A 23,911-nucleotide genomic window follows, 5' to 3' on the forward strand; every position below is an offset into this window, starting at 1 on the left:
GTTTTTTCGTACTTCTAATTCCAAAAAATAAATAAACAAATGTTGGGAAGGTTAAATGTGGTGTACATTAATTGGTGTGATTGTGATTTGTGATTTCTTTAAATTAAAACCCATAATACATTTTATTTTACGTTTTATTTACTAAACATGTTTAGTTTTGTACCACCTGCGCGAATTATAGGAGGTATTTCATTGTTTATACGCCTAAAAAGGACGGCCCATTGACATTTTATTTAACAATTTTTTAATACCGTCAAACAAGCTAACTTTGCCTCCAGGGTAATCGCCCCAACGTGATATCAAATATTGGGGTAATTTTTACCAATATGGTATCCCCACGTTTATGACGTCATCTATGTCTATCCCTTACGGGCGCACGCGTATAGCTGGTCTATGTAATGCTAGGTCTATGTTCGCTCCCGAGTTTTTCTATTTCGTCATCTGGCAACATTGATTGACTTTTTTTGCTTTTCTTTTCTGTTTGTGTTCGCGCCAATCAATAAACGAAATCTATTTAAAATTTAATTTAATTTGCTTGATTACTTCACCATGGATTTCCCAAATACAAGTGGAATTAGAAGCCCATTTTCACCTAGAGTCAGGCAATCAATTACAGGCCGACGAGCGGGCTTGACTTCTGCTAAAAAGAACCAAAGGTGTGACCTAACCTATTCTTTTCAGTTTTTAGTTAAAAATCCTGTTATAATGTGTGATTTTTTGTAGTAAGTTTATGCAGTCCACTGAAGCCCCGACAGGAGAAGTGATCTACAAGACTCCTTTAACTACAGTGGAGACTTATGGACATCCATTGCCTGTGTTAGTGACAGAGGCCCTTACATTTGGTAAGTCTCTCATTTCATTTATTGCTAATCATTTGTTTATTAAGTACTAGATGGTCCAAGGGCCTGACACTCTTTGATAGAGATAGTCTTATTGCGATTCCTATAAGAGGAAAGAGAAAATAGTGCCATGCTTTGTCCTTATCACCAACTGGGTGGCATCATAGGTAGGAGGCGATGGCAAAATACCGAAATTTATAAGAGTGAAAGAGAAAAAATCCTATGCTGCCCAAATTTTATATGAATATTCTTTCTCTTACCCCCGGTCGCTCTGTGGCGCGTCTATAACTACTTGTATATACTATGTCTATGAGATGGTCGCTATGCGAAACTGGTTTATCTGATTCGCAGGAGACAACATGCTAGGTAATAATAGGCAATCCAATAATATTTTCTGTTAGTACTTAGTCATATAGTTGTATATCAAAATCAGCATTTGATGTTTTTGCCTTTATAACAGGGTTGTTTAATTCACAGCCTTTTGTTTCTTCCGGGTACCATAAAACAAAAAAACCTTGAATTTTGTAGTAATAAGGTGGTTTTCGGGAATATCTATTTTAGAAAAACTTACATAAGACTAGATGTCCTTGCGTTTGTTTGCTGTGGTCATATATTCGAAATTAAACTATCGTGAGACATATTTCAAAATATTTAGATCAGTACGACTCACCAGCTGCCGTGGACACTCGTGCCTGAGGAAGGATTCCCGATTGACAAGATGACAAAGTTTAAAAAACTGGCCAAATGCGAGACGGACTCGCGCACGAAGGGTTCCATACCGCAAAAATCACGTTTGTTGTATGGGAGCCCCACTTGAATATTTATTTTATTCTGTTTTTAGTATTTGTTGTTATAGCGGCAACAGAAACATATCATGTGTGAAAATTTCAACTGTCTAGCTATCACGGTTCATGAGATACAGCCTGGTGGCAGACAGACAGATGGAGTCTTAGTAATAGGGTCTGGAAAAATTTCTTGGGTACGGAACCTTCAAAAACTCATCGGTATATTATATTATATATATAATATATTGCCCAGTTTTAAATAGAATTCACTTGCAGCAAGCGGTGAAGTGACAGTAGGTCTGTCAGCCAACGGCTACTGCTGGCTTGTATTCGGACGGAGGCTCCTGGTGTGGGCGCGGGACGGCGGCGCGGCGCGCGAGCTCACGCTGCCGCAGACCGACCTCCAGCACAAGGCGGAGCTGGTCGAGGTGTTCTACGAGGATGGGGCGCAGGTAAATGGGCCATGTTATTTAAAATTGTACACTACACTTGTTTTTTCGCTTTGCGTGGCAGGCTTGCGTGTGGATATTCAACACGTAGAGGCCCCCTTGGAGAGCTTTAATGTCATGTAGAACGCCTGCTGGAACCCAACAATATTATTATTATTTATTTGATACACTAGCAACTCTTGGAGCTGATGCGTGTATATCGAGCACTTGCATTTTATTTTCCATTTTTTTTTCTTTTTATATATATATTTTTTTAAAGATGGGGTTTCGTCCATTTAAAATGAGTATAGATAGAATTATTTCAGAATCACGAGCTCTTTTAAGCCCCACTTAAATATTTATTTTATTCTGTGTTTAGTATTTGTTGTTATAGCAGCTACAGAAATAGATCATCTGTAAAGTTTTCAATTGTCTAGCTATCACGGTTCATGAGATACAGCCTGGTGACAGACGGACAGACAGACAGACGGACGGACAGTAATAGGGTCCCGTTTTTACCCTTTGGGTACGGAACCCTAAAAAAGTGTCAACATGTAGAAAAAAGTGAGCAAAGGACGCTGTTATTCTGCCACCGCCATATTTAATGAAACTAAAGGCAGTAGAAACAGTATATTTCTACACGCACATTTTGATATCTTCATTTCCATCACAGATGCCATCGTGTATCGGCGTGTCGCCCGAAGGCGTCGTCCGCTACTGGCCCTCGGTAGGCCAGGAGCTGTACGTGGACACCAGCTGCGAGCTGGCCGGGCAGGAGTGCAGCCGGCTGGTGGCGTCCGGCTCCGCGTCCGGTCTGCTGCTCGCCACCACGTCCTGCAGCCTGCTGCAGCTGCGGCCGGAGCGTGAGTACTGTCACCAGGAGCTGTACGTGGACACCAGCTGCGAGCTGGCCGGGCAGGGAAGATACCCATTAAGCTTGAACACCAGATGATCAACGGTTTGTTAGATTTGACAGACGTTTACGAATAGCACCATTAACCTCCTATTTTGTGTAAACAGCGGAGCGGCCGGGTGTCACATGCAAGCAGCTCCGTCCACCGTCCGGATGGCTGGGCGGCATCGGCAGGCGCGTGTCCCTTCTGTTCTTCGGTTCCATGCCCGCCAACGCTGATACTGTAAGTTCTGACCAGTTACCCAACCAAAGGGATGTTAAAAACTTTGACAGTTTAATGTACGATACAATAATTCTTTTCTTTTTAATAATTCGTTGATTTTTATCTGTATTGACATTTGTATATATCATAATATAAACTCGTATAGATTACGTTAAAATAATTTATAATGCAATTTAATATTATGAAATAAATAAATCTAAATCTATATAAATATAAATAAAGGCCAGTCCAGACGGGACAATTTTTCGCCCAATCTGATTAAATTGTCAATTTAATCAGGTGGTGTGGACGCAATAATTAAATTGAACGATTTGAAGGTCATCAAGGCTCGCCTATTCCACTAAGAAATGATGTAGGTCGCTCGAAAGAATTTAATTTCCTACTCATTTTGTACTTTGTCACAACTGTCACAGTGACAATAGTATGAGGTCTCTACTCTAGCGACTTTCATAGTGATTGTCACTGTGACAAGGTACGAAATGGGTCGGAAATGAAATTATTATCAAATACCTTGCGCACTTCCACTAAGGCCTAAAAATAATTTGAGAGAATGTGTACTATATAAGCTTTATCACAGAAATAAATATACCATAGAAGACGCTCGCTTTGTTGACCGTCGCTCTTTACAGTCCACGCGCGTCAGTTGTTGCAGCCGGACGTCCGTGAAAACTTGAAAAATGCTTCGTTGCACGATAATTAACTGCAACAGCCCAAAAATTGCAACCACCCAAAGGCAAGAACATATTTCCTTACACAGATAAATAATTTTAAAATTATATTATACGTAAATTTTGTATGAAAAAGTCGGCACGCTCGGTTTTAATACAAATCGTGGTATTTGCGTCATCTAGCGTATATACTAAATCTGTGAGCTTTTATGGCATCGTTTTTTTTTTTTTTTATTATAAACTGATCGGCGATTGGCCCTAGTCACACCTGATGGAAAGTGAAGACAGGGCCTAAGATGGAGCTCACCGGTTCAGTAACAGCCTATTCACTCTTGTTTTAAAGAGACCGAGGTCATATTGATCAGGGAATACAGATGGCGGGAGCGCATTTCATTCCTTAGTCGTCCGTACCAAAAAGGAGGAGGCAAAACGTTTGCAGACATTTCTGCTTATTACAAAATCGTATTATCCGTTAAGAAACTCGTCGGCGTGGTGATCCTGCACGACGGCCCCATGTCGGCGGGCGTGGAAGAGCCCGGCTACGTCGCGCTGGTGGGGGGCGGGGGCGGCGCGGTGCTGCAGCTGTGGCGCGGCGCCGACTTGCACGAGCACAACCTGCGCAGGGCGCTCACCGACGCTCACAGGGCTCAAGGTGACAATTTTTTTTTTTTTTTTTTTTTTTTTTTTTTTTTTTTTTTTTTTTTTTTTTTTTTTTTTTTTTTTTTTTTTGGTACATGGAAAACCAACAGCGCTAAACATATCAACAAACTACAATAGAATTAGATAGCCAATTATAGGTTTTCACTTATAGAAACGGAATAAAATATAACAAGCTTATTGCCCAACTTAATTACACATGTACAAGTTCATACAGCACAAGAACAGAGGATCGATATGAATATGATCGATTATTACAAAAAATAAGTAGAAAAGAAGGTAAAATCTGTTAGGTAGTACATTTAGCCACAGTACATTAGCCCTGACCTGCGCCAGAATCATTGTCACCCATAAAGTATCTAATTAATTTATTTTTTATTATTGATATGCTATCACTAAATATGTCGATATTACAATTTATAAAAGCTTTATTTAAGCTCATGCTTGCCCTGCATAAGAAACTGTGTTATATTAACAACACTCAAATTATACAGGGTGCCCTTAGCCGTCGGACAAACCCTGAAATCCCACGGAGGGTTTACTTGTCAGGAATGCTCTAATGTTAATAATTTTTTTATTAGAATAAAAGATAAAAAAATAAATTTTGAAACAAAAGTTATTTCCTATAATTGACAACAAAAAGAAAACTGTATTAATCGTTGGCAGTGTTTTTGACAATTTGTTCGAAAATATGCGGCAATGATGACATTTGTCAAAAGTCAAAATCTTATTAGTGTCATTAATAAAAAAGCTATAGGCTGCTCCAAAGTAAAAAATCGTAATTTGTTCATTTCTTCGTAACCGCTACACCGGTTGTTATGATACTTTGTATACTGGTTCTAAATACCCTAATGCATATGTACATTTCGGCTGTGTCCAATGGCTAGGAACACCCTGTTTTAAGAGCACTAAAATGTCGAGCCCTGCTGATCTTATTGCGAATGAATAGTAAAATGTGTGTGTTCCACAGGCGACGTGAACAGCCTGCAGGTGATGTGCCTGGACGTGCGCGCCGGCGGGCCGCGCTGGCTCGCGCTGCTCATCGCGTGCGTCAACGTGGCGCGCGCAGACACCAGGCACGCCATCGGTAACGTACCCACTAGGCTAATACAACTGTTGCCTGGACGTGCGCGCCGGCGGGCCGCGCTGGCTCGCGCTGCTCATCGCGTGCGTCAACGTGGCGCGCGCAGACACCAGGCACGCCATCGGTAACGTACCCACTAGGCTAATACAACTGTTGCCTGGACGTGCGCGCCGGCGGGCCGCGCTGGCTCGCGCTGCTCATCGCGTGCGTCAACGTGGCGCGCGCAGACACCAGGCACGCCATCGGTAACGTACCCACTAGGCTAATACAACTGTTGCCTGGACGTGCGCGCCGGCGGGCCGCGCTGGCTCGCGCTGCTCATCGCGTGCGTCAACGTGGCGCGCGCAGACACCAGGCACGCCATCGGTAACGTACCCACTAGGCTAATACAACTGTTGCCTGGACGTGCGCGCCGGCGGGCCGCGCTGGCTCGCGCTGCTCATCGCGTGCGTCAACGTGGCGCGCGCAGACACCAGGCACGCCATCGGTAACGTACCCACTAGGCTAATACAACTGTTGCCTGGACGTGCGCGCCGGCGGGCCGCGCTGGCTCGCGCTGCTCATCGCGTGCGTCAACGTGGCGCGCGCAGACACCAGGCACGCCATCGGTAACGTACCCACTAGGCTAATACAACTGTTGCCTGGACGTGCGCGCCGGCGGGCCGCGCTGGCTCGCGCTGCTCATCGCGTGCGTCAACGTGGCGCGCGCAGACACCAGGCACGCCATCGGTAACGTACCCACTAGGCTAATACAACTGTTGCCTGGACGTGCGCGCCGGCGGGCCGCGCTGGCTCGCGCTGCTCATCGCGTGCGTCAACGTGGCGCGCGCAGACACCAGGCACGCCATCGGTAACGTACCCACTAGGCTAATACAACTGTTGCCTGGACGTGCGCGCCGGCGGGCCGCGCTGGCTCGCGCTGCTCATCGCGTGCGTCAACGTGGCGCGCGCAGACACCAGGCACGCCATCGGTAACGTACCCACTAGGCTAATACAACTGTCATTTAACAGAGCGGATAAAAAACCAGATCACATCCATACTTTCCATACTAATATTATAAATGCGAAAGTCTGTCTGTCTGTCTGTGTGTTCCCTCTTCACGCTTAAACCGCTGAATCGATTTAGATGAAATTTGGCATAGAGATAGGTTGAGTCCCTGAGAAGGACATAGGATAGTTTTTATCCCGAAAATCATCCCTTAAGAAAGTAAAAAGCGCGGTGGAATTGAGATAATTAATGAAGTGTCTGCTAATTTGTGTGCATAATATGCTCAAATTGAATAATTGCTATAAGATTTTCTCCAGGCGCTATTCTTACTCTAGCTGGGCTTACTAAGTCCACACAGACGAAGTCGCGGGCAAAAGCTAGTATAATATATAGTGACGATGAAGGTCAAAGTGGCCAAATATATTTGAACGGAATATACACGGTGGCTAAAAAATAAGTGCATTTCCGTTGACAACGTCCTGACCACTAAACTAGACCACACGGCCACTGGTGGACTTGGTCACTTTTTCTTTAGTGTATAATATCTATATCAGTTTATCATAATTTATATACAGGATGGCAAAACAATAAGTGCATTCCCGTCGCCAGGGAGGCTTTAGGATTATACTGAGCAACTTTTACTATGTGACCAACCACGAAATCGCGAAAAAATTTTTGGCTGATCATACATTTTGGCTGGTCTATAGGGTAAATTTTTTTTTTCGCGATTTCGTGGTTGGTCCCATAGTAAAAGTTGCTTAGCCAAAAACCTCCCTGGCAACGGGAATTCACTTATTTGTAGCCACCCTGTATATCTACTTATTTCTATGGCAAAAACGGTGTGTTACGATTTACGATGAAGTGTACGGCGTTAAGGGGTTATAATGACAACATAGTCAAGTAAATTGAATACTTTATTAGAAAACGCTTGCCTTATATGTATACTAGAATTATTCATACATTCTTCTAGATTAGTTCAATGGTGTGGAAGTAGTAAAAGTATCAAGTAAGAATGGGTCGTAAACAACATTTTATTTGATTTATCGTAATTTCTACATAGTATTGTTCGCAATCAATGATGCTTTAAGGAGAAATAATATTATTATAATTTATCTATTTTATGCTATTTTATGTTTGTCAACTGATCAGGTGTGGTCAGCTGTGTGGCTGTGGCCCCACTACAACGATACATTTGGCCACTTTGACCGTCACTGTATATTTGATACTGATTACGATATACTTGGAGGCCAATAACTGTCTCCATGAAAAATTTATACATACTTGATTTCCTAGACCTAAAATACAATTTTAATTTCAGCGCATATGTCCGTGGAGGACCCGGCCAACCCCCGAGTAACTTCCCTCATACCTCTCCGGGGATGCACTCTATCACCAGACATTGCTCCGCGCCTTCTACCGCTGCCCTCCGCCGCCGCCCTGTATACCAGCACATATGTAGCTATAGTCAGTGAGTACATAGTATATCAGTGTACAAGACCCGGCCAACCCCCAAGTAACTTCCCTCATACCTCTCCGCTGCACTCTGTCATCAGACATCGCTCCGCGCCTTCTGCCGCTGCCTTCCGCCGCTGCACTATATATACAAGCACATATGTGGCTATAGTCAGTGAGTACATATTATATCAGTGTACAAGACCAGGCCAACCCCCGAGTAACTTCCCTCATACCTCTCCGGGGATGCACTCTATCACCAGACATTGCTCCGCGCCTTCTACCGCTGCCCTCCGCCGCCGCCCTGTATACCAGCACATATGTAGCTATAGTCAGTGAGTACATAGTATATCAGTGTACAAGACCCGGCCAACCCCCAAGTAACTTCCCTCATACCTCTCCGCTGCACTCTGTCATCAGACATCGCTCCGCGCCTTCTGCCGCTGCCTTCCGCCGCTGCACTATATATACAAGCACATATGTGGCTATAGTCAGTGAGTACATATTATATCAGTGTACAAGACCAGGCCAACCCCCGAGTAACTTTCCTCATACCTCTCCGCTGCACTCTGTAATCAGACATCGCTCCGCGCCTATGAAAACGGATTATACCGCGTATATTGAATTTATAATACATGCCGACGTTTCGAACCCTTTACAGCACACGTAAACGTCGGGATGTATTATAAATTCAATATACGCGATATAATTCGTTTTCATAGTTTTATTTCATGAGTAACTATCGCGGTAACCGAAGACGATATTAAAAAACTTACTTTTTTGAATTCTAGGCACAGTGGCGAACGACAAAGTGGAATATATAGACGTGGCTTCAGAGGGAGACAGAATCCTCGGTGCTACTCTGTGCAACGGGCAGCCATTACTGTTTAGTAGGAAACATGGCGTGCTGGCGCTCACTTCAGCTGAAACGGTTTCTACCAACGTGTAAGTATCATCATAAAATGAAATAGATGTCATATATTAAAGAAAAAGTGACGAAGCCGAAATGGCGTCGTCAGCAATCGCGATTAACGCCATGAACCCGTAGGCCACCCCGTCACACGGACATGTCGGCTTGGGTGACGGCAAAATATTGCGTAACATTCCGAGCGGAGTCGCGAGTTCTGTTCTCGCCTGCGACAGAGTTTTTGGGCGTTTTCTAAAATAAATAATAAAAACTTTATTCAAAATATTTATCAGTACGGTTTTTACTCACTATTACATTTAGTCGCTTTTGGCGACATGTTTCGGATTCATATTAAATCACAGTTAGAAACGGGTCAATCGCGAATTTATTTTGTTACCTTTATTTACCGACGTTGAAACCTGAGAAACCAGTGAAACCTGTGTCGAAACGTCGGTAAATAAAGGTAACAAAATAAATTCGCGATAGACCCGTTTCTAAATGTGATTTAATATGTGTTCAAACCGCGAAAGTTTTAAATGTTATGTTTCGGATTCTTTGGGAATCCATCCTCAGGCACGAGTGTCCGCGGCGGTTGTACGTCGTGCACTAAATACTGATAAATATTTTGAAATATGTCTCACGATAATTTAAGTGCGAAAAACTTGATTCTTTCAAATCTGGACATTCTTGGGCTCATTCATTCTACTCAGAATCGACAGCATTCACCATCCTGTCATTAAAAATAGATGTCCCAAAATATCCATTCCATTACGTCACGTTTTAGTATAAACAATTTTTTCACTTGTATGTGCGTGACTAGTGGAACGTGTACAATTTTCATACAAATTTTTGGGACATTTATTTATCATCAGAATCGAATATGCTAGTGATTCTGAGTTGAAAGAACCCAAAATCACCATGATCCGTGAGAATCAGGTTTTCAATATTTATTTTAGAAAACGCCCTTTACCGTTTCCCCTTTATTTTTAACCACCTCACTTATGTTAAACTATTAGAAGCGGTAATAACACGAAAGTGATATTTTCAGATCTGTGTGTGAGAGCCCCATGGGTTCACCTTGCCCGTCGGACATGTACGATGGCAACCTGTCCCTCTACGAGATCGATCCGCACGAGGTTTGTAACATCACTTTTTCTTATGGAGATAGCACACGGCGAATTTTTGCAACGATTCTAATATTTGATCCACGCAATTGTAATTTTACGAGTCTTGTTAGACCACCCAGTTACCAAATCCTGAATTTCAATAAATAAGCTGTGACCGTTTACGAGATTTTGAAGTCTGAATATCACTTTTTTACCACTGACTGAGTTTGGCTACTTCGAGATGACTTAAAAAGTTGAAATCAGGCATCCAGCTAGGTAATTATGTGTAAACAAAAAGCGTGGGCGAGGAAAAGCACCCACGAGATGGTCTGATGGTGTGAAGAGGGTGGTTGGCGGCAATATGCAGTACGTGACCCATGAATGATTTATTTGCATATGAATATTGGGTTACATATGTAGGTGTTGGGTACAATATTTTGAGTTTGTTTGGCTTATGACTGCACACTATGGAGACGGAGCAAACATGGTCGCGATCCTCAGCAATGAGGGACCGAGGAAGAAGAAGACTTGGCAAAAACCAACGAAGGACTTACAACGGGGAAGTTTTGATTCAGTCCATTAATTTCTGTTGTTCCAGGTGAGCATGGTAACTACAGACGCGTGCGGCAAACTCAAAACAGCGTTCCTTTTCCATCTGCGACGCGACACGGCCGCCTGCCGCGCCATCGTCCACGACCTGTTCCCCGCCAAGCAGCGCTCCGACCCGGCGCTAGACAACACCGTCGTGCGCATAGCCACGGAGCTGTGCGACGACATACCGCAGGGGGACCCCAGGTGAGGCTTGATAGGCTTCACTCAGGGCAAAACCTAAAAAATCGTTTTGAAAAATACTAGTCATTGGTACCTATTTTTGTAAAAAAACTCGCAAGGTGCCAACCATTGTTAACCCCTTACCGCCCATTGTACCCACTTGAGTACACCCGGGTTAAGGTGTTAGATTAGATTCTCTACTGTAACTCTACCTACCACCATAAAAAAATGGTGGGTTCCAAATTAAATTTAGCGCGGCGGCGTCGGTCGGTGAGCGCGTGGCAGCCTACTAGCTTTACACCGCATGCGGGGCGCGGCGCGTAGGTATCAACCCGAGGTCGCGCGGAGAGTTCCATAGGCCTGCCACCGGGTACTCAAATTGACTGCGGTCAGCCTCAACTCCGTCACACTTTTCATACGTTTAGTATGATTTGATGGAGTTTAGACGTAGGCACAAAACTGGAGAATGATCCCAGTTTATTATCAACTCGTTTTAGATGGAAGCAGCGCGCAGGCGGCCCCTCGACCAACATCCCGCTGGGCAGCTCGTCGGCGCTACAGATCACCGCGCAGCTCCGCGACAAGCAGCGCGCGTTCTCACTGTTCGCCGACTTCTTACGGGCGACGGGCTTGTGGCAGCGGCTCGGATCTCTAGGTATTTTTTTTTTTATTTTTTTTATTTATTTTTTATTATTAAGAAACAAACAGTCTTATAAAACAGATGAGTTTATAAAGTAACATTTTTCTAATAATAGACCTATAGTTTCCTATATGTAAACGAATATTAATAAAAACTTATTACTAAGTACAAAAGACATGCATATTGTAGATATAGTCCGACAAGAAATTGTAGAAAATTATTAAGAAGAAGAAGATGGCAACAATTGAGTACTTTTTTTTTTTTTTTTTTTCAATTTTATTTAATTTCTACCATTTCATGCCGCATGTGTGACAAGATTTGCCGATTTTCTACAAGATACAAGACATTTATTGGTAAAAGTTAAGTTAAGTTTTACAGGTCAGTAAATAGGTAGGTACATAGTAGGTACAACATTTCTAGAGTAAGTATTTATGTCACTTAAACTTAATTATTATTAAATAAAACATATTTTAAGCAAAGCAGGTTCGTAAACAATAGACAATAGGGTCGCATATGGCTTAACAAGTCATCATTTTAATTTATAAGGTATAAATTTGCTTATACAATAATAATTAGTAGATAAATTACTTAGGGTTAGTACAAGTTTCAACAAATTCGTCGACGCTGTAGCATGCTAAGTCAGTTAACATTGTTTTAAGATTTCGGTCAAACTTTTTATCCGTTTTAGCTAATCTACACATCTATAGTTACCTAAGTAACAAAGGAAAGGACTGATGCATTCGAAATGTGGTGCTGGCGGAAAATGCTGGGGATAAAGTGGACAGCCCGCCGCACAAACTAATCAAACCAGCTGAAAATTCAAACACGACTCCACTATTTGCACACAGCGCATACTTCGATTCTTCGGACACGTGGACGCGAAGACAGTCTGGAAGTATTGATGATGATCGGTCACGTAGAAGGGAAGAGAAGAAGAGGAAGAGCGCCTCCCCGGTGGATAGACACAGTAAAGGCATATGCGGAACCCAAGGCCCGGAACAAGATGATTCCATGATCTGGTTTTTGTGAATGGTATTTGTATATAATTTTATTGTTTTTCAGAAACCGGGGGCGACTGCGTCAGTACAGTATCAGCATTGGGCATGTTGGCAGAAAAGCTAGCTATAGCTCTGGCGCTGAGAAAGAAACAGCACAGCGGAGATTCACAACTCATCGACGCCGCTGTTTATCAGGTTCATAATTTACTTTGTGTGCACACTATGTTTAGATGGATTTTAATTTATTTTAATATTTATTGTACATAATAAAAAATGCCATTCACTAACCATAGTGCCGAACAGAAAACTGTTAACGTTTTATGTTTTTTAAGCCAGCTCATTTACGCATTATTAGATTAAATAAACTGCGACATTTGATTTGTAACAAATTTGATGTCGAAACGTTGTCTAGAATTGATTTTTTTTTATTGATTTTTTTTTATTAGCCTAATTTAGTGTCCCACTGCTGGGCAAAGGCGTGGCCTCGTTTCTTCCACTCGACCCTGTCCTGTGTATTTTTCCACCAATTCGGGTATAATGCGTCCAAGTCGTCCCGCCATATCCTTCTCGGTCTGCCTGCACCATCTATGTTGTTACGGAGTCTCAGTAGCCATTTTGGCCCATCTTTCTGAGTGATAATGTTTTGAACTTGTGACATAGGTAGTGTGCGGCGACGAGGCGGAGCCAGAAGAGCCCGAAGTGGAGGCAGCGTTGTCTTCCGGCGCGTTATCCCCGGCGGACGTGTGCTTCCGTCGCGTGTCCTCCATCCAACGCGTGCTGGTCGCGCTGTGCTCCGTGTGTGCGCCCGCGCAGCACGACGTGCGCGCGCTCGCCACGCACGCGGAGCACGTGTCTAGGCTGCTCACGGTAAATACTAGAACATACTACCTCCATCTTTGGCTATCAGTTTATTTTATTATTCATTAATTATCTTTACAACATCAGTTTTAGGTCATACACTACATTTTCATTGTGATAAAGCGTTAACTATGACTTTTCAGAGCATCCTAACAGAGGTCCACGGTACGCGAGTGCAGTGGCAACCGCGACCGCTACTCCCACCGCTGGGCTCCGGCGCGCTGCTGCCCCGGCTAGTGCAGCTACACACCAGGGCCGTCAGGTGAGTCTCACAACATCCTCTCATCTTGCTACTGTGCAACATATGCTCATGAGTCTATAATCACTAGATCGGGCTATTAATAATTTTATTATATTACATCAATGAAAAAAAATATATATTTTTGGTTATGTGTACTTATTATTTCCTACAGTCAATACGGTCCCGGTTGCCCCGACGTGGTACTTCGCTCGTCGCTGTACGAGGCCACCAGTCTCCTGGCCGACCTCATACTGACGGAGGCCGAGCCGCTACGACAGCACGGCGACACTCGACACGTCGGCGAGAGGATGCGGCGCGACATCATACAGCCCTACGGTTAGTTTAGTGTACGAGGCCAACAGTCTCCTGGCCAACCTCATACTGACGGAGGCCGAGCCGCTACGACAGCACGGCGACACTCGACACGTCGGCGAGAGGATGCGGCGCGACATCATACAGCCCTACGGTTAGTTTAGTGTACGAGGCCACCAGTCTCCTGGCCAACCTCATACTGACGGAGGCCGAGCCGCTACGACAGCACGGCGACACTCGACACGTCGGCGAGAGGATGCGGCGCGACATCATACAGCCCTACGGTTAGTTTAGTGTACGAGGCCAACAGTCTCCTGGCCAACCTCATACTGACGGAGGCCGAGCCGCTACGACAGCACGGCGACACTCGACACGTCGGCGAGAGGATGCGGCGCGACATCATACAGCCCTACGGTTAGTTTAGTGTACGAGGCCAACAGTCTCCTGGCCAACCTCATACTGACGGAGGCCGAGCCGCTACGACAGCACGGCGACACTCGACACGTCGGCGAGAGGATGCGGCGCGACATCATACAGCCCTACGGTTAGTTTAGTGTACGAGGCCAACAGTCTCCTGGCCAACCTCATACTGACGGAGGCCGAGCCGCTACGACAGCACGGCGACACTCGACACGTCGGCGAGAGGATGCGGCGCGACATCATACAGCCCTACGGTTAGTTTAGTGTACGAGGCCAACAGTCTCCTGGCCAACCTCATACTGACGGAGGCCGAGCCGCTACGACAGCACGGCGACACTCGACACGTCGGCGAGAGGATGCGGCGCGACATCATACAGCCCTACGGTTAGTTTAGTGTACGAGGCCAACAGTCTCCTGGCCAACCTCATACTGACGGAGGCCGAGCCGCTACGACAGCACGGCGACACTCGACACGTCGGCGAGAGGATGCGGCGCGACATCATACAGCCCTACGGTTAGTTTAGTGTACGAGGCCAACAGTCTCCTGTCCAACCTCATACTGACAGAGGCCGAGCCGGTGCGACGACATCCGACACGTCGGCGACAAGAGGCGGCGCGGCATTATGCAGCACTATAGTTAATATATTTTTACACGGTGACTTTTTGCAGCGATGCACGTCCTACTCAACATCACAGGTTTGATAGGATTCCTTGAGGAGTTGGACTGATTGCACTAGTTAGCCTACCCCCCACCCCCGTCACGCAAAATAGGCGCCAGTCGTCGTAATGCGTAAACCTGCCCGTGGTACAATACAATACAATGTTATGTATTTATTTTAGCAATTAGGCATATGTAATAATTATTTTTTATTTATGAAATAAAACTATGACAGCAGATTATATCGGTTATATTGAATTTATAACACATCCCATAGTTTTCATAGTTTTATTTCATGAGTAACTATCGCGGTAACCGAAGACAATATTATAGTTTTTATTTCTTTTTTTAGTCGATGCAGGACAGATGGAGAGAGCTGCGGTACTGGCAGAAAAGTTCAAAGATTTCGAGCTTCTCATCGAGCTGTGTGACCGACAAGATGATATGGAGCGCTTGTATTCTTATATTGACAAGTATTCAGGCGAGGTGAGTTTTTTTTAATAACCATTGTTTGATGGTTAATATATTTTTAACACTTTAAACTCTCTCGTTTAGTACTCATAAATAATGAAACTTAATCGCGTTAGACCCCGTAATGACATTAATTAATTAATATATTTTTCTTGTTTGATACATATAAAACATTAATTCATTCACACTCGCTCAGTAAATGTGGAATTGCACGCAGGCTTACTGGGAACTATAGAAAACGCGTTTTCCCTAGGGAGTTTTGAAGTTTCTAGTATTATAATTGACAGTTTTTTGTCTGTGTACTTCATTTTTGTATCGCAAGTGTGATCAAAAACATTGTGTGTAACTCGGGGCGTAACAATATTCCAAACTCGAGTTTAGAAATCACTCCGGCAAGCTGTCGCGATTTAACTATACTCTCGTTTGTAATATTTAACTTTCGCTCCATGTTGCACAATGTACTATTGATATTTACCAGTCGCTTTTCGGGGAAGGAAATAATCGGGAGGACACCGGACTTATCTCAAGAGGGCCTAGTTTACTTTCGGGGTTGAAAGGTCAAATGGCAGGTGCCTACGTAAAAACTAGGGCTACAGCCAATTCCCGGGATTAGGTGCCGAGCGGATCCCAGAGGGCATACCGCGAACCACGTTCGACGTGTTGCCTCCCTGTCACACTTACGTACGAATTTACAAGTGCGACAGAGAGGCAATACGTCGAACGTGGTTCGCGGGAGGCTCTCAGGCTCCCAAGTCTCACGAGCCGGGGCAAAACGCCGGGCTAAAGCGAGAAAGATGATGAAGTATACACGATGTAAGGCTTAGAACGCACTGCGATTAATTTCTTGCGGTTTCAGTCTAATTTCTTGCGGTTTCAGTTTAATTTCTTGCGGTTTCAGTCTAATTTCTTGCGGTTTCAGTCTAATTTCTTGCGGTTTCAGTCTAATTTCTTGCGGTTTCAGTCTAGTTTCTTGCGGTTTCAGTCTAATTTCTTGCGGTTTCAGTCTAGTTTCTTGCGGTTTCAGTTTAATTTCTTGCGGTTTCAGTCTAATTTCTTGCGGTTACAGTTTAATTTCTTGCGGTTTCAGTCTAATTTCTTGCGGTTTCATTCTAATTTCTTGCGGTTTCAGTCTAATTTTTTGCTGTTTCAGTTAAATTTCTTGCGGTTTCAGTCTAATTTCTTGCGGTTTAAGTCTGACCGAACTGAAACCGCAAGAAATTAGACTGAAACCGCAAAAAAATTATCGCAGAGCGTTCCCAACCTAACATGAACGTAAATGTTAATATATTTTTCCTTTTTTATTGCGGGACGTACCACATTATTACAATCTATAAATTGTATATACAGATGTCAATCACAATGAAAAAATCAACGATGATTAAATTCGCGTTGATTGACGGATGGACAGCTGGCGCAATTGGTAACGCATTGGACCGGCAATCCAAGGATGTGGGTTCGAGTCCCACGTTGACCAGAGTCGCATCGTTGATTTTTTCATTGTGATTGACATCTGTATATACAATTTATAGATAACATGAACGTATTTCAGGGCATCGCGGAGTCCGCGTTCGCGCACCTGCTGGGGGCGGGGGGCGGGGGCGCGGCGCGGCTGGTGCGCGCGCTGGGCGCCCGCTACCCCGCGCGCCTGCACGCCTGGCTCGCGCGCACGCCCGCCCGCGACCCCGTGCGCGCGCTGCACCACCTGCACGCCCGGGACTACGGCCAGGCGGGGCGCGTGCTGGCCGGCCTGGCCCGGGGGGAGAGGGACGCAGTCAACAGGATGACGGTCAGGATTTTCGATCTTATAAGTAGGGCCCCGAATTTTAGGAGCGGCTGTTGACAGATTACAGGGGGAGGGAGCAACGCTTTTTTAATCGATGTTATCGACTCCTGTATCGATGCGGTTAATTTATTTGAATTAAATAGCAGGAATGAGTCGTCTTTTCTCAAGTTATAAAAAAAAAAAAAAGTTTTCGTGATTATACTCATTTCGAGCGATTTGAACGGTTTAAACTGCAATATTTCTATTTTTTCTCATCAATAACCATTGAAAAAAGTATGTATCGAATAGTTGGATATACATCGTTTGAGGTTTTATTTCCTGACTAATAAAAATAATCGATAACATTGATAGCTATAGTCTTGTTCTCTCCCTACAATCCGCATCCAAAATTTCGGATCCTACTAATAAACTAGATGAATTCCATATTAGACGACCTATCACATTTTCTTCTGACTTGGTAAAACTCAAATTACTAAACATCACGAGATACAGACACGATCCGATTAATCCGATGTAGTCAAACAAACTACTATGCATAGAATTAGCGGCCACCCCGACAAGTTACTCTCTAGTATAAATTTCGTTTCTTTATTACAGACTACGGCATCCTTAGCCAAACTCTGCCTGCTGGCGTCTGACGAGGAACCTCAACCCTCCGACCTGTGGAACAAAGTCGAAGGTTGCCTGTCCCTGGCCGAGCAACACGCGGCGCTGCCGCGCGACATCAAGCTGCTGCACGGGCTGGACGCGGCGGACTGCAGGGTGATGCCGCCGGAGGAACTGATACAGGTACGTGAAGCTTGTTATACCAGTGTCTGAGGAAACTCAACCCTCCGACCTGTGGAACAAGGTCGAAGGTTGCCTGGCACTGACCGAGCAACACGCGACATCAAGCTGCTGCACGGGCTGGACGCGGCGGACTGCAGGGTGATGCCGCCGGAGGAACTGATACAGGTACGTGAAGCTTGTTATACCAGTGTCTGAGGAAACTCAACCCTCCGACCTGTGGAACAAGGTCGAAGGTTGCCTGGCACTGACCGAGCAACACGCGACATCAAGCTGCTGCACGGGCTGGACGCGGCGGACTGCAGGGTGATGCCGCCGGAGGAACTGATACAGGTACGTGAGGCTTGTTATACCAGTGTCTGACGAAACTCAACCCTCCGACCCGTGGAACAAGGTAGAATGTTGCCTGTCCCTGGCCGAGCAGCATGCGACATCAAGCTGCCAACTCCTTTTCGTGACTTTAGAATATTTAATAATTAGAATTGTGGTCGTGTTTGCAGATGTACATCGAGAGCGAGAGCGACGCGTTGACCGAGTACGACTACAAGAAGGCACTCGACCTGACCGACTTCGTGCAAGACATGGAGCGCCGCGATGACCTTAGGCTCAGGGTAATAATCAACATTTACATTTATTGAATTTTCATTTTAAGTTGCGATGACCCACGATGACGCTTGGTTTAAGACACTCGCAAGTAAGCGAGCCGAACGTCATCAACGCGACATATGTTCGCCACGGGCGCACTACACCTGCCTGTCTTGCGGTCGTGGGTGCCGCTCTCGTATGGCTTACACAGCCATGTGAAACGATGTCATCCTACCTGACCGTGGTATAATAAAATCAAGGTACTCTCTTCCGAGACTCGCGAATCACGTGACTGACACAAGCCTTCGTCATCGTGCTGATAAAAGGTTCACGATGACGTAGGCTTGTGTCAGTCACGTGATTCGCGAGTCTCGGAAGAGAGTACCAGGCGGAGTATATTATTATACCACTGTTTGTATAGTCTGCAATAGATTGAGGCCTACGATTATGGATGGTATAGAAAGGATGCCAATCTCTTATGGCAGAATTGTTGCAAAAGTGACCGCTTTCAGCTTTAAATAATAGTTCCTAATCTTTCCGGTGGCGCTAGTTAGGCTCTGGGACATGAGTATAACATGAACCATATAAGGCAACAAATAACCCGACCAAATTACGTAGGTTGTTTTTGGTAGTATTTCGGTGTATAGTGGCGCCGCCTAATTACTGATTTTCGATGGACACTTTTCATATATAGAGATTTGGCTCCTTTATATAGTCTCCATGCCTACGATGAGTCTAATTCATTCCCTGTCCCTGAATGTGGATTTGTAATTATTTAATTTAACTACTTGTTCATGAAATAAAACTAAGCAAACGGATTATATCGCGTACATTGAATTTATAATACATCCCGACGTTTCCAACTCTTTACAGCGTTCGTGGTCAACGGGTGACTGAGGAAAAATTACAAAGTGCAAAAATACCCACATACTAAAATAATGAACAATCATAGACTACAAACTTTAAGGCTGGTTGTACATGCAAAATCGGTTCATAAGGCTAGTTATACACTATAATTATTTTTCAAGTAAAAAGTCTCGGGTCCGTGGTGTAGGGTTGGAGCCGGCATAGTTTTTATCGCGTATATATATATATCTTTACTTGAAAAATAATTATAGTGTATAACTAGCCTTATGAACCGATTTTGCATGTACAACCAGCCTTAAAGTTTGTAGTCTATGATTGTTCATTGTTTTAGTATGTGGGTATTTTTGCACTTTGTAATTTTTCCTCAGTCACCCGTTGACCACGAACGCTGTAAAGAGTTCGAAACGTCGGGATGTATTATAAATTCAATATACGCGATATAATCCGTTTTCATAGTTTTATTTCATGAGTAACTATCGCGGTAACCGAAGACAATATTAACTACTTGTTGTTTGAAATGTTTTTGTACAAGTAAATACGCCATACTTACTTACTGCTGTGGCGCGACGGCACGACGACAACACCAAAGACCGCCATGCTACTCTGTCCAAAGCCGTTTCTGTCCAGTCGACGGCGCCATGGCTCGGGCACGTAGTCCGGATGGGAGAAGATCGCGCAGTCTGGAGGGCGTACTCTGGAAATACGCCATACGAGTGAATAATGTAAGGTTTATAATAACGTATTGTTTGTCAGGTGTGGTGCGCGTGCATCCGGCGCTCCCCGTGGGACGCCGTCGACGTGGAGGCCCCCGCCGCCGAGCTGCAGGACAAGATGTTCTTCCGTCTCATGCATCTAGTGCACTTCATGGGTCAGTTCACTCATCATTACAAGATTTTATTTCACTTGCAAGTAACTAACAGTTAGTGTGGGTTAAATCTTGGAAGTTAAATTTGACCTACTTCCCGATTTCCATTTGAGTCGAAATTTTGAATTCATATGTAAATCGGATGGCAATAAAACTTTATGATGACATGGAGCCAAAATGAGACCACCAGCCAGACCAGTTGATCTGATGATGGACACAGGAGGTAAGTAGTAGGAGGTCTCGCGATAAGGCTAGAAAATGTAAAAAATACTTAGTTCGCTGAATCATTCTTATAGTGAACTCACAATGGTCTTAAGCGCCATAGACTAAAGGTGTCCTTTATGCCAATTTCCCTCATTTTAAAAAATTCCAAAAACTGCATCGACAAAAAAAAACTAATTAATCATAGATTCTGGCCACAAAATTTAACGAGAAACGGTTGAGAATTGCGACCTGTAGAGGAGAACATCCGTATATACGAAAGCATTTTTACCAAGTTAAAACGGTCTCGCTATCGCTTCGGTCAACAATCAGCTCTCACCCAGCTGTAGTATTCCATATGTTTTTCATAATGTAATGTAACAGGTGGCGACCTGGAGCTGCTGCTGCCCCCGGCCGAGGACATCCTGACGGCGCGCGAGCTGGCCGAGCTGGTGTCCGACGCGCGCTTCCGGTACATCGTCAAGTACGGCTACGAGTGCCTCCACGCGCGCCGCCAGCCCGCCCGGGACCTCTCACTCACACCCACGCCCGCACCCACCGCCACACCAGGGACAGGAGACCGAGGAACCACTATCATCCCCACATAAGGTTCATTGCATGATTTTTTTCTTTTTGACCGAAATCAATATATAATTGGTCAACAAATTGACAGTAAATAGCAAAGATAGATATAACTCCGTAATAGATGGGTACAGTCTAAGGAAAAAACGTGCCTCGAAAATCACGAAAATTTGATTCTCGATCAGATGGCGCCACTAGTTTTGGCCTACTCTCGTATAGAGGGCGCTGACGGTTTCGTTTGTTATTTATAATTTTAAAGCATATCAGTGAAAGAACATGGGTCAAAATCATATAAAAATAATTAATGCAAATAAAAAAATCATTTATCCATATTTAAATACATTTAAACGTATTTTTATAAATCTTCATTTTTAGTTTTAAAGTATGTCGATAGATGGCAGTGAATTTACAGTGGTTACAGAATTTACTATGACAGTATCGCTCTATCTTATTATATCCTCTTTGGTAAATAGGAATAAAAAAAACTATACTCATCCTTTTCTTTTGGGTGCTAGTACTAGTGTAAGACAACGATATTATGATTCTCTCTGTCTAATTATGAGACAGTCCTTTGACAAACCATATGTGTCACGTAATTGATTGATGATTCCGGGAAAAATAGTAAAAAAAATACAACACCGATTTTTACTGCGAAATCAGGGTTAGAAGTTGCATAGGCTAAATCATATTTATGTAAATATATAAATTTTAGTTATTTCGCATACCATTTATCTTTGTTACGCTCGTTGTTGAACATAAGCTTGTCTCTTTCTCTTTCAATATACGAGAGCTCGTGAGCGCGTGCACAGCTGTAGCTTGCCCAGGCGCTACTAAAGAGCAACTGTATAATTTATAAGCACTTCAAGTTTCGAACGCTTATAACCCATCTGGAGTTATAATATCATTGACCACCAACACGATATGCAGTGTCGGAGTTATAATATCATTGACCACCAACACCATGCAGTGTCGTGCTTGATGCTATTGAAAAAAACGAATCCAAAATGAGTGAGCTATTCACTGAGCTGCTGTAATGCCAAAGGTACACTGAATATTCGAAAGAAAAACATAATATTTGAAAAAAATAAAAACAGGGTAGCTAAAAAATATGTGCATTCCCGTTGCCAGGGAAGTTTTGGGCTTATACTGAGCAACTTTTACTATGAAACCAACCACGAAATCGCAAAAAAACTTTACCCTCCCATAGAAAATAGACCAACCAAAATGCATGAAACAGACAAATTTTTTTTCGCGATTTCGGCGTTGGTCCTATAGTAAAAGTTGCTCAGTATAATCCCATAACCTCCCTGGCAACTGGAATGCACTTATTTTTTAGCCACAGTATATGCGTTATCCAGATTATTCCAGATTACCCTTAATGCAATACCAACGCTCACACAAAGCGCTGAAGCCTCATAGGTTGCGAATGAGGGCTAACGCGTATGAATTCGCCGCTAGGGGCGCTAGTGTAGATGGTGGTCTTTTCCATAGTTCGAAATGTCAAATGTCACTCGTCACTTCAATGACTGACAGCTGTTCTTTAGTCTTTTGGACCACTATCAACAGAGGCGCCAACTGGTGAGCAAAAAAACGATAGCCCTCATTATAAATGAACTTTTTCGTAACCGAGCTAAAGACTTGTTTTTACTTTAATTAAGTTTTAATTATAACTTTTATGCAGGCATATCATGGTCGCGGTTATGGATTATAATAGGTAGTTGAAAAGCATCATTTTCTCGCTCTAATACTCAAGTAAGAGACGCTTGCTATATCTTTTTACTAACGTACTAAGCGCTACCATAATAGGCCTGCTAATATATGTAATAACTTACATGACGGAAAGCGAAAACAGATGTGACAAAATTGCTCGTGTTATAGTTGAAATTTTCTGAGGTGACTTTTTGGGCTCAAATCTTTAAATTTTAAACATATGGCATTGTTTTATTTGTGCACCGCGTTAGCTACCGAATTTCTTATGTGATAAGGATCAAGCCCGTTTACAAGACAATTTAAGCGGTTTACTTATATGGCTCAAATTTATGTAACAGCTTTTTGTTACCGTCAACGGGGTGGATAGGGACGGCTGGGGTGAATAGGGACAAAACTTAAAATGTGATTTGCCTGATAACTTCTGACAAAATACTCACACAAATTGAATTATGTGATTGAAAATAGATTTTGTATAATACAAATTCTGGGTGTTTTTTAAGAAATTGTCAGGTAAATCACAATTTAAGTTTTGTCCCTATTTATCCCAGCCGTCCCTATTCACCCCGGTTGACGGTACCTCCGAATATTTTTACCTTAATTTGAACGGTCGGTCGTCCTACATTACCCAAACGTGTTATCTCCGAATGCTGTTACATGAATTTGAACCATGTAAGTAGAACGCTAAAATTGTCTTTTAAACGAGCTTGGTCTTTCTCTCTCATGTCAAATTCGGTTCTAAAACGATCAATGCCTTTTGTTTAACCGATTAGGGTTCGTGCCGATAAAATCATCTCCGAAAATTTCAACTATATGTCTAACTTTTATGCTACGCTTCACTATAGTTCGTTTTTTTAGCTTTAGAAAAAAGGTAAACAATCTTGTCGTCATTTTGTTGAAATATATATAAAAAAAAACGCTTTAAAAAATTAGTTTATATAACTTATAAAAGCAAAATAATGTATAAGATCGTATATGATTTATTATTTGTAACATATTTGCTGTGACTTATTTTTCAAAAGTGATTTTTAATAAAAAGACAAGTCAAGATCGCCTAACTAACTAACTTAAAACGAACTATAGCAATTGTCATGTAATAGTTACCATCAACTCCTC

The 23,911-nt window shown here is 43.5% G+C and overlaps 1 protein-coding gene across 1 annotated transcript; it reads left to right on the top strand.

Annotated features, from left to right (window-relative positions):
• Positions 1 to 465: 465 nt before the first annotated feature.
• LOC134748503 (nuclear pore complex protein Nup133) lies at positions 466 to 23,094 on the top strand. Its single transcript, XM_063683297.1, has 26 exons — positions 466 to 656; positions 724 to 842; positions 1,901 to 2,076; positions 2,726 to 2,915; positions 3,073 to 3,188; positions 4,334 to 4,508; positions 5,484 to 5,600; positions 7,904 to 8,098; positions 8,241 to 8,372; positions 8,829 to 8,982; positions 9,993 to 10,080; positions 10,649 to 10,845; positions 11,319 to 11,476; positions 12,524 to 12,654; positions 13,120 to 13,326; positions 13,461 to 13,579; positions 13,731 to 13,894; positions 14,126 to 14,284; positions 14,386 to 14,544; positions 14,646 to 14,804; positions 15,301 to 15,434; positions 16,969 to 17,205; positions 17,800 to 17,991; positions 18,489 to 18,599; positions 20,194 to 20,308; positions 20,891 to 23,094. Exons 1-26 carry the CDS (start codon positions 550 to 552, stop codon positions 21,112 to 21,114), a joined length of 4,035 nt encoding a protein of 1,344 aa, XP_063539367.1. The 5' UTR covers positions 466 to 549; the 3' UTR covers positions 21,115 to 23,094.
• Positions 23,095 to 23,911: the final 817 nt, after the last annotated feature.

This window comes from Cydia strobilella, chromosome 16, assembly GCF_947568885.1.
Source record: "Cydia strobilella chromosome 16, ilCydStro3.1, whole genome shotgun sequence".
Lineage (NCBI taxonomy): Eukaryota > Metazoa > Arthropoda > Insecta > Lepidoptera > Tortricidae > Cydia > Cydia strobilella.

Excerpts from the sequence above, each read along its gene's own strand:
- LOC134748503 (XM_063683297.1), top strand. The coding sequence starts at position 550 with ATGGATTTCCCAAATACAAGTGGAATTAGAAGCCCATTTTCACCTAGA. Across the intron at positions 843-1,900 it reads GACAGAGGCCCTTACATTTG|CAAGCGGTGAAGTGACAGTA; the intron begins GTAAGTCTCTCA and ends ATTCACTTGCAG. Across the intron at positions 15,435-16,968 it reads TTGACAAGTATTCAGGCGAG|GGCATCGCGGAGTCCGCGTT; the intron begins GTGAGTTTTTTT and ends AACGTATTTCAG.